Consider the following 17,167-nt stretch of genomic DNA (forward strand, 5'->3'; position numbering starts at 1 on the left):
ATGCTTTTGGGACATTCATGGCTGGACTGTCAGGCTGACTGATGGGTGTGATTTAACATAAACTTGATGTTTCAAAATGTTTTAGGTTATCAGATTATAAAAACAGTCAAAACTGTGCTCTTTTTTGAGCAGCGGCGTTGGCTGGACATGTAAAGATCCAGGGCTCAGCCCAGTTCACTGCAGACATGCATTCTCCCCAAGATGTTTATCATTTAATATCAAAGTCTAGATCTTTTACATAATATTATTAAAAACCTCTTCACATTATATATGTTTTATTCAGGCATCAGTTACACACACACATATATATATATATATACATATATATATACATACACACACATATATATATATACACATACACACACAGTGGTGTGAAAAAGTGTTTGCCCCCTTTCTGATTTCTTATTCTTTTGCATGTTTGTCACACTTAAATATTTCAGATCACCAAACAAATTTAAATATTAGACAAAGATAACACAAGTAAACACAAAATGTAGTTTATAAACAAAGATCTTTATTATTAAGGGAAAAAGAAATCCAAACCTACAGGGCCCTGTGTGAAAAAGTGATTGCCCCTAAACCTAATAACTGGGTGGGCCACCCTTAGCAGCAACAACTGCAATCAAGCGTTTGTGATAACTGGCAATGAGTCTTTTACAGCGCTGTGGAGGAATTTTGGCCACTCATCTTTGCAGAATTGTTGCAATTCAGCCACATTGGAGGGTTTCCGAGCATGAACCACCTTTTTAAGGTCATGCCACAGCATCTCAATTGGATTCAGGTCAGGACTTTGACTAGGCCACTCCAAAGCCTTAATTTTGTTTTTCTTAAGCCATTCAGAGGTGGACTTGCTGGTGTGTTTTGGATCATTGTCCTGCTGCAGAACCCAAGTGCGCTTCAGCTTGAGGTCACGGACAGATGGCCGGACATTCTCCTTCAGGATTTTTTGGTAGACAGCAGAATTCATGGTTCCATTTACCACAGCAAGTCTTCCAGGCCCTGAAGCAGCAAAACAGCCCCAGACCATTACACTACCACCACCATATTTTACTGTTGGCATGATGTTCCTTTTCTGAAATGCCGTGTTACTTCTACGCCAGATGTAACGGGACATACACCTTACAAAAAGTTCAACTTTTGTCTCGTCAGTCCACAGAGTATTCTCCCAAAAGTCTTGGGGATCATCAAGATGTTTTCTGGCCAAACTGAGATGAGCCTTTATGTTCTTTTTGCTCAGCAGTGGTTTTCGTCTTGGAACTCTGCCATGCAGGCCATTTTTGCCCAGTCTCTTTCTTATGGTGGAGTCATGAACACTGACCTTAACTGAGGCAAGAGAGGCCTGCAGTTCTTTGGATGTTGTTGTGGGGTCTTTTGTGACCTCTTAGATGAGTCGTCGCTGCACTCTTGGGGTAATTTTGGACGTCCGGCCACTCCTGGGAAGGTTCACCACTGTTATATGTTTTCGCCATTTGTGGATAATGGCTCTCACTGTGGTTCGCTGGAGTCCCAAAGCTTTAGGAAATGGCTTTATAACCTTTTTCAGGCTGATAGATCTCAAACACTTTGTTTCTCATTTGTTCCTGAATTTCTTCAGATCGCAGCATGACATCTAGCTTTTGAGGATCTTTTGGTCTACTTCACTTTGTCAGGCAGGTCCTATTTAAGTGATTTCTTGATTGAGAACAGGTGTGGCAGTAATCAGGCCTGGGTGAAATTGAACTCAGCTTTCCAAAGATGTGATAAACCACAGTTAATTTATTTTTTAATGGAGGGGGCAATCACTTTTTCACACAGGGCCCTGTAGGTTTGGATTTCTTTTTCCCTTAATAATAAAGACCTTCATTTATAAACTGCATTTTGTGTTTACTTGTTATCTTTGTCTAATATTTAAATTTGTTTGGTGATCTGAAATATTTAAGTGTGACAAACATGCAAAAGAATAAGAAATCAGGAAGGGGCAAACACTTTTTCACACCACTGTGTGTATATATATATATATACATATATATATATATATATATATATATATAGCTGATGCCTGAATAAAACATATATATAATATGGGTGATATATATATATATATGCCAGGCGACACCACTGATTTTCAGCACCCCTTTAGTGCTCCTGGGCAGTCACCCAGATCACCCATATGCTAGATCTGTCCATGCTTGTAATGACAGGAAGTCAAAGTCATGAATTATATAATAAAGACTGGAGACTGGAAGGCAATTTGTTCAGCTCCACATATTTCAGAACCTGCGTACCCATCACACCAAGCTTGCTTACCATCAGTGAGAGGGATGTTTAAAATCTCACCAACAAAAAATTACAACAAAAAATAAAGAAAGTTCAATCATCCTTGTCATTTCATATTAAAGATTACGACATCTGGGGTTTGACAAGTCCTTTCTTTCATTTCCTGGTTTTCACCTCTTTCATTCGTCAGACCAGTAGCAGTCTTTTGTTTTATATTATACCAATATAACTGTATAAAAGAGGCTCCGTCTGGCCTACATCATTTTCTCAGGTCTTTAAGTGTGAGGCAGATTATATGTAATGCCCAGGGCTCGTTTTGGCCCATCAATAGTCGTATCCAAAAGTCTGATCACCTCTGGTCAAATTACTTGTTTTGTTGATTTTCTAAGTGAAAATAAGTGAACACATCCTCTACAGGCACACCTTATCACACATCTTCCACATCTGGACACTCCATACCTGGACACTTTATTTCAGTACCAATATATTCACATATTTATTCAGTATTGTCATTATATGCTGTTACCTGCGCCTCCTTGTACATTCATTACTGCACTGCCTTTTTTTTTATCTCAGGATAGATCTCACTGCATATTTTTGTATATTTCTAGCTGTATATATGCCTGTAGAGAGGTTTCTTTGTATATATTCCTGCCTCTTTGTAATAAGCGAGATAGATTTATTTATAGTTGACAATTTTGCTGAGCCTGTACATTCTTCTTTTCATATTATACAACCCTTATTATTATAACTGTGCTGGGTTGTTGACTGATACTGGCTGCTGATCTATCTATCTATTAGGGGTGCGGGAAAAAATCGATTCTTAGATGCATCGCGATGCGGACGTGAATGATTCTGAATCGATTCATAAGTGTCAAAAATCGATTTTCTAAATATTTAGTTTATAACGTAATGTTGACGGAATGTAAAAGGCTGAACTGGAAGTGGGTAAGTGCAGCGCCCGGACAGTCTGTGGCGGCACATAACAAAAACACAACTGGATGAGTGAGAAATACGACCGGCTCCCTCTGCATTAAAGCCAGGTTAGGTCAGGAGTCACAGCACAAATGTTAAGAAGTGACCTTTCCACAAAATCAAACCACCTCGGGAGCCACATCATTTAATGTCCAGTATGTCTCAGTGTGTGTTAATGTCCTAGTTTAAGCTAAACAATATAAACGAGAGCGCAGATTTACTTCGCTCTGCTTTAAGCTTTAGCTTTAGCCGCTTTCCTCCCATCTCCGCCAGAAAACCTTTCTTCAAAACTAGAAGAGTTTCTTGTAAAATGTCTCTCAGCGTCCGGCTGTTTTACAAGGCTGAAGTCGCTTCTCATTCGCCAGCTTCTCGTTCTAATTTTCCCGTTCCATCTTAAATTCTGCCTTAGGCGCCGAATGTAACTGCTGCACCATTTAAGGTGGAAGGGGAAAATTCGAAAGAGAAGCGAGTTCATTTTCGCAACTTTTTAGAGAAAGACAGTCTCTCAGCAGATTTAACCAACCGCGCTGCTTATAAATGCGAATAAGTCTCCAAATGTTCGTCTGAATCTCTGTTTTTTATTCGCTACTGGCGAGGCCAGACCTCGGGGCTATGTGACCTGCTGTTTGCTGTCTGTTCTCAGTCGTTGAGAACCAGGGCTTTTGCGCTATGCTGCACACTTTGGAGCTGAGATTCAGCGTCCAGTCTCGAAAATACCCCCCCCTCTACAACGAGACCAAAACCGAAGTTATAAGATCACTAAAGAAAACGGGAAGGACGGCTGGACACCCATTGCCACTGGATCTTATTTCAGGGTAACAGCGCATTTGATCGCAGATGAGTGGCAGCAGCGTCTCTGAATGAGATCCTTCTAGTTCTATCAGAGAACACACTTGTGCACATTTTAATGCACAATGACTGTTTATTTGCTAAATTTAACATTTTGGAAAAAAATTAAAACATCAAATGTGGCCTGTGCAAGAGTGGGCACATTTTATATTCTGTGTTTTAATTTTTCCAATATGTTAAATTTAGCAAATTCGGTATAAAAAAATGTGCAGAAAGGTGCCATATTTGTTTATTTGTAGATGTGTTAACTTATTTTCACTTAGAAAATCAACAAAACATGTCATTTGTACAGGGGTGTTCAAACCTTTGCATATGACTGTATTGAAACATGCATTTGTGCTTTTCTAAGAAATTCTGCTCCAGTTTCTCTGTTGAAGAGAGTGAAGAGAGTGATCCTTCCCTCCTCACATACTGTAGTGGGATGTCAGGGTTACAGCTCAGACTGTATTAAGCCCCCTCAGACATCTGAACATTCTAGAGGGGGTGTGGCTAAAATTGAACACTTAAGGCTGCGTTCACATTACCAGGTTGAAGTGGCACAAATCTGATTTTTTGCCCTAATGTGACTCAGATCTGATGTTTTCAGGGCTGTGTGGACGCAAATCTGTTCTTTTCAAATCCGACCTGAGCCACTTTCATATGTGGCTCTAGATCGGATACGTATCTGATTCGTGGCCATGCGACCTTAATGTGACGCTCAGATCTGAATTCTTGACTTTTTTCTCCACTGCACGTGCGCCATCATTCAGCGTTACCATGGCAGCAGCGCTGAACAGAAGTTAAAGCCTGTAAACGGTGGAAAAGCAGCTCATCTCACCTTTTTCTCCTTCGTCTCGCTCTAATAATGAAGCTGAGAGCTGATCAGAGTTAATTATCTTCTCAGCGAAGCTCGTTCTGCTTGTTAGTTTGTGCTGATGATGCACGTGATTCATTCACGTGACGTTACTGAGTAGGATGAGCTCATGAGGGTCATTTCAGGACAGCGGTTCATCACATTAATGACAGATTTGAGTCACTTACCTAAACGAGTGTGAACCATCGTGTCAGAGAGATCGGATTTGAGCAAAAAATCGGATTTGAGCAACGAGGCTTGTAATGTGAACGTAAAAGTATGGAGTAGATGTAGTTTTTAACAATTTGAATGAGTATTTTAAACTTTATTGTGTCAACGTTGGCGACTGTTTATTTTGTCTTTTGCCAGTTAACCTAACAAAATCTAAATAACCTAAAGGGCACATATAAACAGGCGCAAAGCAGATGAGATTACATCAAAATGCTGGCTAGATGTTAGACTAACTCATCAGCCCCTTTCAAAAAATGCAGAAAAGGTTTGAAAGCAGTTATATAAAGTGTTTTGGACGTCAGCAGGGTTTTAGAGGAAAGTTTAAATTCTTATCAAAGTGTTTGGTGGCAGCCACTTTGGGAAAGCCCGCCCTAGGGGTCATGTTGTAGGGGAGATTGTAAGGACACTGCATCTCATTTTCTTCACTGGGATGTTTTTCACTCCTTTGCAAGGGTGCTTTGCCATGCTTTCTCACTTGGAAGGGCATCTAAGAGAGCACTTTATGGGTTTTTTCCATCAGAAAGGCATCTTTGAGAAACGTCAAGTTTATCCCCTTTGTTAGGGCACCTATATGGCACCACATCACGTTTTCTCCACTGGAGAGGCATCTAATAGGAAAATTCCCCACATTCTCATGCATGTAGGGACCCCCTTGACTGCATACCTTATGTTATTCACTGCAGGGCTACTTCTATGCTGTCCTAAGCGGACTTGGACCTATAACCGATAAACTATGAAGAATTATTTAATTTCGACGGGGTGGTCCTACTTTAATTGGCGTAACTTTTCTAGCCTTTTCGGTGCTCATCTGCTGCAGCACAGTTTGCGTTGGTCATCCTTTAGTCCTTTATCAGTGGTCACAGGACGCTGCCCACAGGACACTGTTGGCTGGATATTTTTGGTTGGTGGACTATTCTCAGTCCAGCAGTGACACTGAGGTGTTTAAAAACTCCAGCAGCACAGGAGTGATCCACTCAGACCAGCGCAACACACACTAACACACCACCACCATCACGTCAGTGTTACTGCAGTGCTGAGAATGACCCACCACCCAAATAGTACCTGCTCTGTGAGGGTCCATGGGGTCCTGACCACTGAAGAACAGGGTAAAAGGGGGCTAACAAAGTATCAGAGAAACAGATGGACTACAGTCTGTAACTGTAGAACTACAAAGTGCACCTATATAGTAAGTGGAGCTGATAAAATGGACAATGAGCGTAGAAACAAGGAGGTGGTCATGATGTTATGCCTGATCCGTGTATATTATACTATTTATGCAATGATGATGTTGTTTTATCAACAATTAGCTGTATAAACTAGTCAACTAGAAAATAATTAATAAAAATATAAAGAAATTGGCATCATTTCTGTGTTGTGCAGGACCGAGAACAGCTAAAACATTTTAGAAACCATATTAACAGAGAAGCACTCCGACTGTAAACAGGAAAGCAGATTAATGTTATTTGAGGAGCAGTAATGAATGTGATAAGAAGAAAATGCAGTTTTTTCCCCTCACAGGTTTATATAACCGAAAGCTTCTTCAGCGGGTTGGCTAGCAACCCCGAGCTGCCTTTGTGTTCTCAGACCAAACCAAACAGGCAAAATCAACAGTGTAATATGTAAATGTCCATCACATCATGTTCCCGGTCATAATCACGTTAGACTGCTGCTAAAATTGTTGTTATCAGGGCAGGAAGCCCATCTGACGTTAGCATAGGCATCGATATTGCATGCAGCTGGCAGATCAGTGTGCATAATCTAATGGAAGACGGCACATATGTTTGGTGATTATTGGTAAGGGATGTCCACTGCTGAAGGAGAGAGGAGTGAAGCCTGAGCAAATGAAGCCGACTGTAGATCTGTTGTTGTTTTTTTCCCAGCAGTGCTCTGCTCCTGAGTTCCTGTGTCTAAACTTAGCAAGAATTGAATAACTGGATTAGATATTCTGGTGAAAGTATCAATATAAACAAGCAGGCTCAGAAGCATCACGTGGTCCTTTTTCTTTGTTTTGGTGGGTGGGTATTAGGCTTCTGGACGGCTCTCGGGTCATTGATCGGTCAGTCATCTGGTGAAAGAGATGATAAGCAGCAGCGGTGCAGCAGTGGCGTGCACAGTCTTTAGTGAGGGCAGGTGCCGAGGTGTTTCACAGGGCATTTTGTGGAGGCTTTTCTATGAGAGTTCAAATCAGGATTTTTGCAGGAAGTTAAGATACCACTACAGACAAAGTTGTGTGTGTATTGCGGTGATCTGTGTGCAGATCTGATTTTAGTTATACAAACAAAATGTATATTTATTTATAATGCCATTTTCCTTGTTGCAATAAGCAAGAACAGGCATTCAACCACTGATAATTATATTTAGTTTATTATATTTATATTTAATTACTATATTTATATTTTTTCCTCAGCAAAATCTATTATTATTATTATTATTATTATTATTATTATTCAGAACCAGTTAACTATGTTCTCCACCTTCATCTTCTCCATCTGGTTTTTGCAGGCAGCTTGTTAAAGGGGCTCGCTTGAAAATATCAAAACTATTTTATTAATCTTTGAGGCTAGATGATCATTAAGTCACATTTGAAAAAATATTTAAACTGAGCTGAAAGGTTTAAAAAAAGATATGGTGACTGGCTTCGTGTGTCTTTGAGGAAGTGCATGCCTCTGTGTGACAGGGAGAGACCTAGCTAGCAGATGGAATTGGCAATGACTAAACTGGTGAGAAAATTGGGATCCAAATATGAACTGTGTTAGCAAACAGCTGTTTGTTAACAAAGCAAAAACTGGGAAAGTATGTGAAATACTAATAAAAACAGAAAGCAGTAAAATTCTGTATTTAATTGGAAATGATATATGATGTTTTACCTTATGAACTTATTTGTTTGTTGTAAATATTGTCTAATTCCAAGGTTGATGCCTGTGACACATTCCAAAACGGGAACCCGTTCACCACCGTGTTACATCCCCTTTCCTTTCAGCAGAGCTTAATAAACACATTGAGACTGAAAACACAAACGGATCCAGTTTTAAAAGTGGATTTTTGGCCATTCTTCTGTTATGCAAGTCTTCATCTGTGCAAATGTACAGAGCCTTTCCTCCCGCACTCTGATTACACAGCCATGCTGTTGTAACGCGTGATGAATGTATCTATCTATCTATCTATCTATCTATCTATCTATCTATCCATCCAGCTGTCTATCTATCTATCTATCTATCTATCTATCTATCTATCTATCCAACCACCCATCCATCCATCCATCCATCTACCTATCCATCCATCCAACCACCCATCCATCCATCCATCCATCCATCTATCTATCCATCCATCCATCCACCCATACATCCATCTATCTATCTACCTATCCATCCATCCAACCACCCACCCACCCATCCATCCATCCATCCATCCATCTATCTATCTATCCAACCACCCATCCATCCATCCATCTATCTATCTATCTATCTATCTATCTATCTATCTATCTATCTATCTATCTATCCAACCACCCATCCATCCATCCATCCATCCATCTATCTATCTATCCAACCACCCATCCATCCATCCATCCATCTACCTATCCATCCATCCATCCAACCACCCATCCATCCATCTATCTATCTATCCATCCATCTGTCTATCCCTCCATCCAACCACCCATACATCCATCTATCTACCTATCCATCCATCCAACCACCCATCCACCCATCCATCCATCCATCCATCTACCTATCCATCCATCTATCTACCTATCCATCCATCCACCCACCCACCCATCCACCCATCCATCCATCCATCCATCCATCCATCTATCTATCTATCTATCCAACCACCCACCCATCCATCCATCTATCCATCCATCCATCCATGCTCTGTTTATAACCAAGCATTACCTGATCAAGATGTTTTTGAACATTTCAGTGTTTACAGCTTTATATTGCCTCTATCCCAACTTGGAACATGGTGCAATTTCAGAATGAGCGTTTATGTACAAAAACCATTGAAGTTTTTTAGTTCACTGCTTTCTGTTTTTGTTTTTTATTGTTTTTTTTTGCTTTTTGCCCACTGTCTCAACGTTTTTTGGGTCTGTAACTGAAAAACAACAGCAAGAAAATACAAATTTAAAAGAAGTCAAAGTGCCCCCAAAAGGTTCTTCTAAGGTTTTGCCACAGCCAAAGAGCGTAGGCTGTTTGATATGTATATGACTCATATCTCTTTGTGATTAGTGGTCATGATGCATCATCAATGCATTTTTACACCCCTATTGACAGATCACAGTGCAATAAAATCCTGTAGCGTCATGACCATTACCCAGCAAGCTCTCATTACAGTAAGCTGCCCTTTCTTTACTCTGAAAATATTATTTAAGGGACAAGCTCTAATGACGATAGTGGTGCTCGGTACCTTATTGGCAGTCACTCTGGCACAAACAGTGAGAACCTTTTCAAGCCAACATCACATGCCTCCGGTCCAAAGTCTCCTGTTCTCTCAGACAAAACAGAACTGTAGGGAGAAATGTGGTTTTAGGGATCTGTGTAGCAGGAATTTTGAGGTCAAAGTTCTAAACACGGATGCAAAACAGACACGGTTCATTTAGACCATAATGGTCTCATAAATCTGGAGGGTGATGTAACAGATAATCTTTACTGCTCTCTCCTCTGTTTACCTCTCTAAATCAAACGTCACTGACTAATTTAAATCCCATCCTTTACAGCTTTTGCCCATATGTCTGTTCATGTTAATCAAACTCTGTGAACAAAGACCCAATTCTAGGACTGTCCCTCCTTCACGTGTGGCGTACATATGCTTAGTCTCTATGAGAAACACGATACCCAGCAATAGGGAGACTGTGACCTACATACAGCAATTTAAACATAAAACTTGGTATGATTGCAGTTAGAGATACCATACTGTCATGATAATGATATTAAAACACAAAACACACCCAATATTATTAACAGGAACAGTCATACGTTTTCTGATACATTGTTCACAACCTTTAAACTATTCAGAAATTTTGAGAATCAGAGGAAGTACTCTTTTAAGGGTGCACATCCTATTTGTTCTTATTTATCTTTTCTTTGAGGTCCACCTGTCACGTGCGTTTTATTTTTTATATCAAAAATGGCTTTTATTTTTACAATAATTCATTTTACATAATTATGTTTCAGCTTCTTTTTAACACGTAGAATTAAACTGGCTGTTTTTGTCACTGTGCCTTTAAGACTGATGTGAGGTAGCTTCTTTGTTCTGATTGGCTGCCCTGTATTGTACCTCATTCAGAAAGCTCTCTGAAACACTCTTTAAAACTTCAGTATGAGTGGGTGGGACTAAACTGCTGTAGGCTGAATCTGTGGATGAATGTAAACATATGGACTGGGGAATGAACAGTATGTTTTAAACTTGAACAATGTTTAAATATATATGTGTGTGTGTGTGTATAAATGGGTCATTCTACAGAAACGTCCACTTACATCCACTTTCCTATCTCTCCATAGGAGTCACTGGTGTTACTGATCCTCATTGGTGTTTCACATAACAAAGGGAACACCAGAGACATTTTTAATGAACAATGCATTTTACAAAATAACTGCTACAGAGCATCAAACCACATGTTGTCAATCATGGAATATCCACTAAAATATGGAATTTAATCCATTTGTGTTCTATTTTTTCACAATTACCTCAGAATAAAGTCGGTCACACCAGTGACTTCAGCTAAAAGCTTCATATGAAATCATGAGCTAAATGAGAAAATCTATGATAACTGAAAGACACAGTGGACTCACCATGAGCTTTTCTTCATAGATCCTCAGAAAACAGGTAAAAAGAAGTCGTGATGTCATCAGTGTGACTTTTTATTTCAAAATAAGAGATTTTTTGTTACGCAGTAACACCAGTGACACGACTCCTGGGGAACTTCCATTCTATATTTTATAATATTTGTTTTCTTTATGTCATTTAAATTATATATTTCATAGTCATGTGTAGATTATTGCAGTTACCCTTTACACACGACTGTGGGGACGAGCTCTTCTGAGGTGCTTGGAATTCTAGATAATTGGTTTAAAAACCAAGATTGCTAAATTGAGGTTCATGAAGATGTAATTGTTAAAATAACTTATTGTTTTATTTTAAAATATAAATAAATTGTAACTAACATGTTTTAACAGTAACATATAAAATTGACATTTCAATAGAATGACTCATATAACACACACACACACACACACACACACACACACACACACATATATATATATATATATATATATATATATAAAACCTCATATCTCCATTTTTGACGTTTTTTCGTTTTGTACACAGTTTGAAAATACCTGTTGCCCTTTACATTGTATGTAAATTTAATGATGAATGGACTAAAAGAAATGACCCAAAATTACTGGGAAAAAAAATTCTTCCGATATATATACATACACCGATCAGGCATAACATTATGACCACCTCCTTGTTTCTACGCTCATTGTCCATTTTATCAGCTCCACTTACTATATAGGTGCACTTTGTAGTTCTACAGTTACAGACTGTAGTCCATCTGTTTCTCTGATACTTTGTTAGCCCCCTTTTACCCTGTTCTTCAGTGGTCAGGACCCCCATGGACCCTCACAGAGCAGGTACTATTTGGGTGGTGGATCATTCTCAGCACTGCAGTAACACTGACGTGCTGGTGGTGTGTTAGTGTGTGTTGCGCTGGTCTGAGTGGATCAGACATAGCAGTGCTGCTGGAGTTTTTAAACACCTCAGTGTCACTGCTGGACTGAGAATAGTCCACCAACCAAAAATATCCGGCTAACAGCGTCCTGTGGGCAGCATCCTGTGACCACTGATGAAGGACTAGAGGATGACCAACACAAACTGTGCAGCAGCAGATGAGCTATCGTCTCTGACTTTACATCTACAAGGTGGACTGACAAGGTAGGAGTGTCTAATAGAGTGGACAGTGAGTGGACACAGTGTTTAAAAACTCCAGCAGCACTGCTGTGTCTGATCCACTCGTACCAGCGCAACACACACTAACACACCACCACCACGTAAGTGTTACTGCAGTGCTGAGAATGACCCACCACCCAAATAGTACCTGCTCTGTGAGGGTCTGTGGGGGTCCTGACCACTGAAGAACAGGGTAAAAGTGCAGCTATATAGTAAGTGATGCTGATAAAATGGACAGCGAACATAGAAACGAGGAGGTGGTCATAATGTTATGCCTGATCGGTGTATATATGTATATATATATAACTTAATTCCTCTTTTATCTACATAAGCGAAGGTATTGGGTTTCCCCTGATACGGACCTTTTAACAGCATGAACCACTATCCAATCCTGGCGCAGGGGGCGGGGTTTGTAAGGACCTGGACGCGCACACCTGTGGCCAATCCTGGTGTCCTCATCGCGCTCAGCGGGTAATTCAATTGGCTCGTTCACGGCGCGAGGAAAGCGATAAACGCGCCGCGGAGCAGAGCCTCCTCAACCGCTCAGCATGGAGGAGTTAGGCCTGCCTTTCCCCGCGTACAGTTACGGCGGCTACCCCGGTTTCATCCCCTTCTACCATGGAAACGCCAAGTTCAAGTACCAGAGCTGGAGCAAGAAGGGCGGCTTCCCGCTGCCCGAGGTTTCCGACTACTTCGACATTTACAAGCGCACCCAGCTGAAGGCCATCCTGTCCCAGGTGAACCCCAACCTGACCCCTCGGCTGCGCAAGGCCAACACGAGGGAGTTCGGGGTGCAGGTGAACCCTAAGGTGGACGCCACCGTTCAGTGCTCGCTCGGCCCCAAGACGCTCTTCTACCGGGAGGAGCAGTTCAGCTCTCCCCGCCGCGGCGGCGCTCTTCCTCAGGACGCGCTGCCCAGCACTCCCGCCAACAGCGTGCGCTTCTCCCGCCCTCTCGCCATCTACTCGCCGGTGTTCGACCGCAGGTTTTTATCGGTACCGGCTCGCGCCGGCGCAGGGCTCAACAGTCCTGATGACCGGAAAGCTGGTTCAGAGGATGAGGAGGAGGAGGAGGAGGACGAAGAGGTCGAGACCGAGCCGGACAGTCCAGAAGGAAAGCAGCGTGCGCTGAGACACGCCCCCCAGATCCGCGGAGCCAAGAGACTCGGCTTTCAGGTCGGTGGGAGTGTGGATGGTGGGCGGAGCTACACGTTCACTTAGGCCTACTGTTCACCTGTGCAGATGCAGGGATTACAGATTAAGTATTCTCAGTTCAGTCTTGAAGGGGAACTCCACCAGATTTTCTCAGAATACTGAATAAGTGTCGTTATAATGTAAACAGATTCAAAGTGGTTTGATGTGAGATGGTTAATTGTAGAGAAACAGGCTTACAGTTCTTCAGTGGTGGTGATGGGAACCAGGGATCCTGATGCCTACAACACAAATATAGCTGTTTTTGTTTACTTTCCTAAACACCAGTGAACCTCCAGGTGTCCTTTTTATATGTAATATTGATGCTACAATAGTGGTGAATCTGGAAAGAGGCATTTTCTTTTGGGACTAATCGCCATGCATGTACCCCTCTGCCATGCATGGCTTTTAAGGTCTTAATGTTTTAAATCAAATCCTACAAAAGTTTAGTAAAACAACGTCTATGACATCCGGCTGCACATTTATAAACAGTGTAATAACGTTCTGTGAGGGAGCTTTTAGAGCAGGAGTGCACAGCTCCAGTCCTGGTGTGCACAGTTTGGTTTCCTCATTCAAACAAATCCACTGAGCCTGGCAATTTTCAGACGTCTAATCAGGTGTGTTTGAGCAGGAAAGTCCCCGAACTGTGCTGGACACCGGCCCTCCAGGACTGCAGTTGTGCACCCCTGTTTTAGAGGCATTAAACTCTTCAGACGTCTGGTTCCTATCACCACCACTGTCAACAACTTTGACTCGTAGAACAGGGCATTTGGAGTTAATTCACTATGAATGATTTACATCTCTCATCTAATTAATCACAACTTTTGAAATCTGGATTTTCTTTTTACATTGTGCAGTTATCAAGTACTGCTGTGGCAGACAGTTAAAACTGACAATCCAAAATTATTTGATGGTGGGTTGAAACTGGTGGTCTTTGGCCGTAATGTGAAGTGCTCCACTGTGACAGATTTGCTGCCCCAAAGACAGGTGATGTTAAAGTTCAGGCAGTGTCAGAAATTTGTCATCTTGTGGTGTCTGTGGCTCATCTAGAAAGCAACCACTGCGTGACTGACAGGAGGAGGATGATCAAGATAAATGAAGGTTTAAAAAAGTAATGGGTCATTCTACAGAAACATCCCCTTTATCTGTCTCTCCATAGGAGTCACTGGTGTTACTGAATATCATTGGTGTTACACATAATAAAGGTAACACCAGATTCATTTTTAATGAACAATGCATTTTACAAAACAGAGCATCAAACTACATGCTGTCAATCATGGGAAATCCACTAAAATATGGAATTTAATCCATTTGTATTCTATTTTTTCACAATTACCTCAGAATAAAGTTGGTCACACCAGTGACTTCAGCTAAAAGCTTCATATGAAATCATGAGCTAAATGAGAATCTCTGATAACTGAAAGACACAGTGGACTCACCATGAGCTTTTCTTCATAGATCCTCAGAAAACAGGTAAAAGGAAGTCGAGTGATGTCATCACGTTTTTTTTTTTTTAATTTCAACATAGATTTGTCATGACTCCTGAGGACAGCAACTTTCATTTTATAAGATTTATTTGGCATTTTTTCTTTATCATTTATCATATATTTCACTTATGTTTAAATTATTGTAGTTAAAATTGCAGAAAAATGTTTCATCAAAATATGGCCTTTACACATGACTGAGGACCAGCACTTCTGTGGTGCTTGGAGTTCTATATTTGATTTAAACAATATTGCTAAATTCATGGCTGAAGGTATAATTGTTAAAATAACATTGCTTTATTTATTAAATATAAAAACATGTTTAGAGATTTTACACTAAACACTAGGGACACAAAAATGGATGTTTCTGTAGAATGACCCTAATACTCCAGTTTAAGAATATTACCTCATGGTTATTAGCCTGGCTCAGCCTTCAGTTCACAGTCTGACCTGCAATGAAATGGCCGAGCTAGATGCCGCATAGCGGGCAGAAAAATTAGCCTGCTAACCAAGTTCACTGTGGAGAATCACCGTTTCAATTAGGCCTTTTCTCCTCAGCCAAGAACAGCTCCAGTCTCCTTTTAGCCCTTCAACATGTTCTGTCCTTACTGCTATGCAGAGGATAATTCAAAAATGTGAAATGACCTTAAAACGGTCAAATATAGCCTTTCAGCTGTAATTACAGCTTTACCAGAAGGAGGCAGCAAAAACTACTGCACCTGGTCAGGGCAAAGCCAGGAGTACATGTAGCCTCACCTTGACCTCCAATAGGCATGATGGGTGTGGCAGCATTCAAAGGCCCTGCCCACCCACACAATAACCCCACCCCAGTTCCACACAATGGATTCGCTTTCGTCCTCTTTGTTTTTCTTTGTCTAGTTTCTGGAGCAGAAATATGGATTTTACCACTGCAATAAGTGCAACATTCGCTGGGAAAGCGCCTACGTGTGGTGCATCACAGGAAGTTGCAAGGTAACATACCTGGTACCAAGTAACTACTTATTACTCCTTGCCTAACATTCACTCTAACTGTAAACTGTCACCACACTTTATCAGGTTTACTTCAAGCAGCACTGTAGAAAGTGCCAGGCTGGACTGAACCCATACAGAGTGGAGTCTATTCAGTGCCAGGTTTGACACGACTGGAACCTTTTATTTATTTAAACACACTTGTGCTTTGCTGCTATTAAACCCTGTGTGTTTTTATTTGCTAGAAGTGTGCACAGACGCGCTGTAGCTGTGAGCAGAAGCAAAGGCATATTGACCTGAGACGGCCTCATCGCCAGGACCTGTGTGGCCGCTGCAGGGGAAAGAGACTGTCCTGTGACACCACCTACAGCTTCAAGTACATAGTCTGACCGCCCCATCTGACCCATGTCTTTTTATCATCGCCATCGATGGCAATGAGTTGAATGTTTTTGTATAACTGATAATATATATTTGTATTAAACTCTAAATAAAAGGTACTGCAGCATTATTCTGTCTCTGACCTCATAAGTGACTTGGTTTCCACCCTGTAAGCTGGCTAAACTGCACGATGAACTGAATTGTCCTGAATGGTGAACAGCATCATAAACCTATGTGACCTATGGGCATAATTTTGGCAACAAATATAAAGAGTAGCAGTCATTGTTCTGTAAAGACTGTCAACAATAGACAGGTTTTAGCCATCACTACTATATAGCTGGATGTTTCTCAGATAGTGCTACTGGGGAATAGGCCTACATTATATATTAAGACACAAGGCCAAATAAAGTAAAATAAAACAATTTTGCCTGGTACAAGCCATAACTTGGGGCTTTAAGGGGGAACCATTGATTTTGCTAAGTTAATCATTTAATGGATTAGATGTAAACAAGCATTGAGTAGTTTGGTGTGAAATGTGCCTTTCCAGAGGAATTTAGAGTCAAAATTTTTCACCATTGATAGTACTAGGAACTAGATGTTATGTCTGCACTGCAAACATCACCATTTTATATCATCCAAAATTACCAGTGAACTTACATGTGTCTTGTAAGTTTTTATTTGTCACGCTGATAATGGTAAAATAGCGCTAAATTGAAAATGTTTTCTTTGGGTACTATTTTTTTCCACGCCTTCAGGTGTGATCTGATTGCAGAGCCACGGATTTACTACAGCAGAAACTGGAATCTAGGTTAGAAACGTTCGTGAGTGAAATAAATTAGACGTCGTTAGCCGTTAGCTTAGAACAGACTGTCTAATGTGGGCCACACAACAAAAAACCCAAAAAACTCTACCTACCTCATAAACTGGTAAGCAGAGTAGCGAGTAGTTTGTTGTTGAGACCATAGATATACATGCATAGATGCCGCGCTGGGTCCAGCCAGGCACGTCAGCGGCGCTGCCATTTCAGGGCGGTCAACATTGCTGCTGGA

At 41.0% G+C, this 17,167-nt stretch overlaps 1 protein-coding gene across 1 annotated transcript; it reads left to right on the plus strand.

Annotated features, from left to right (window-relative positions):
- The first annotated feature begins 12,639 nt into the window (after nucleotides 1-12,639).
- zar1l (zygote arrest 1-like) lies at nucleotides 12,640-16,246 on the plus strand. Its single transcript, XM_036595218.1, has 4 exons — nucleotides 12,640-13,272; nucleotides 15,651-15,743; nucleotides 15,828-15,902; nucleotides 15,986-16,246. Exons 1-4 carry the CDS (start codon nucleotides 12,646-12,648, stop codon nucleotides 16,127-16,129), a joined length of 939 nt encoding a protein of 312 aa, XP_036451111.1. The 5' UTR covers nucleotides 12,640-12,645; the 3' UTR covers nucleotides 16,130-16,246.
- The last annotated feature ends 921 nt before the right edge of the window (nucleotides 16,247-17,167 follow it).

This window comes from Colossoma macropomum, unplaced genomic scaffold (assembly GCF_904425465.1).
Source record: "Colossoma macropomum unplaced genomic scaffold, Colossoma_macropomum, whole genome shotgun sequence".
NCBI classification, from domain to species: Eukaryota; Metazoa; Chordata; class Actinopteri; order Characiformes; family Serrasalmidae; genus Colossoma; species Colossoma macropomum.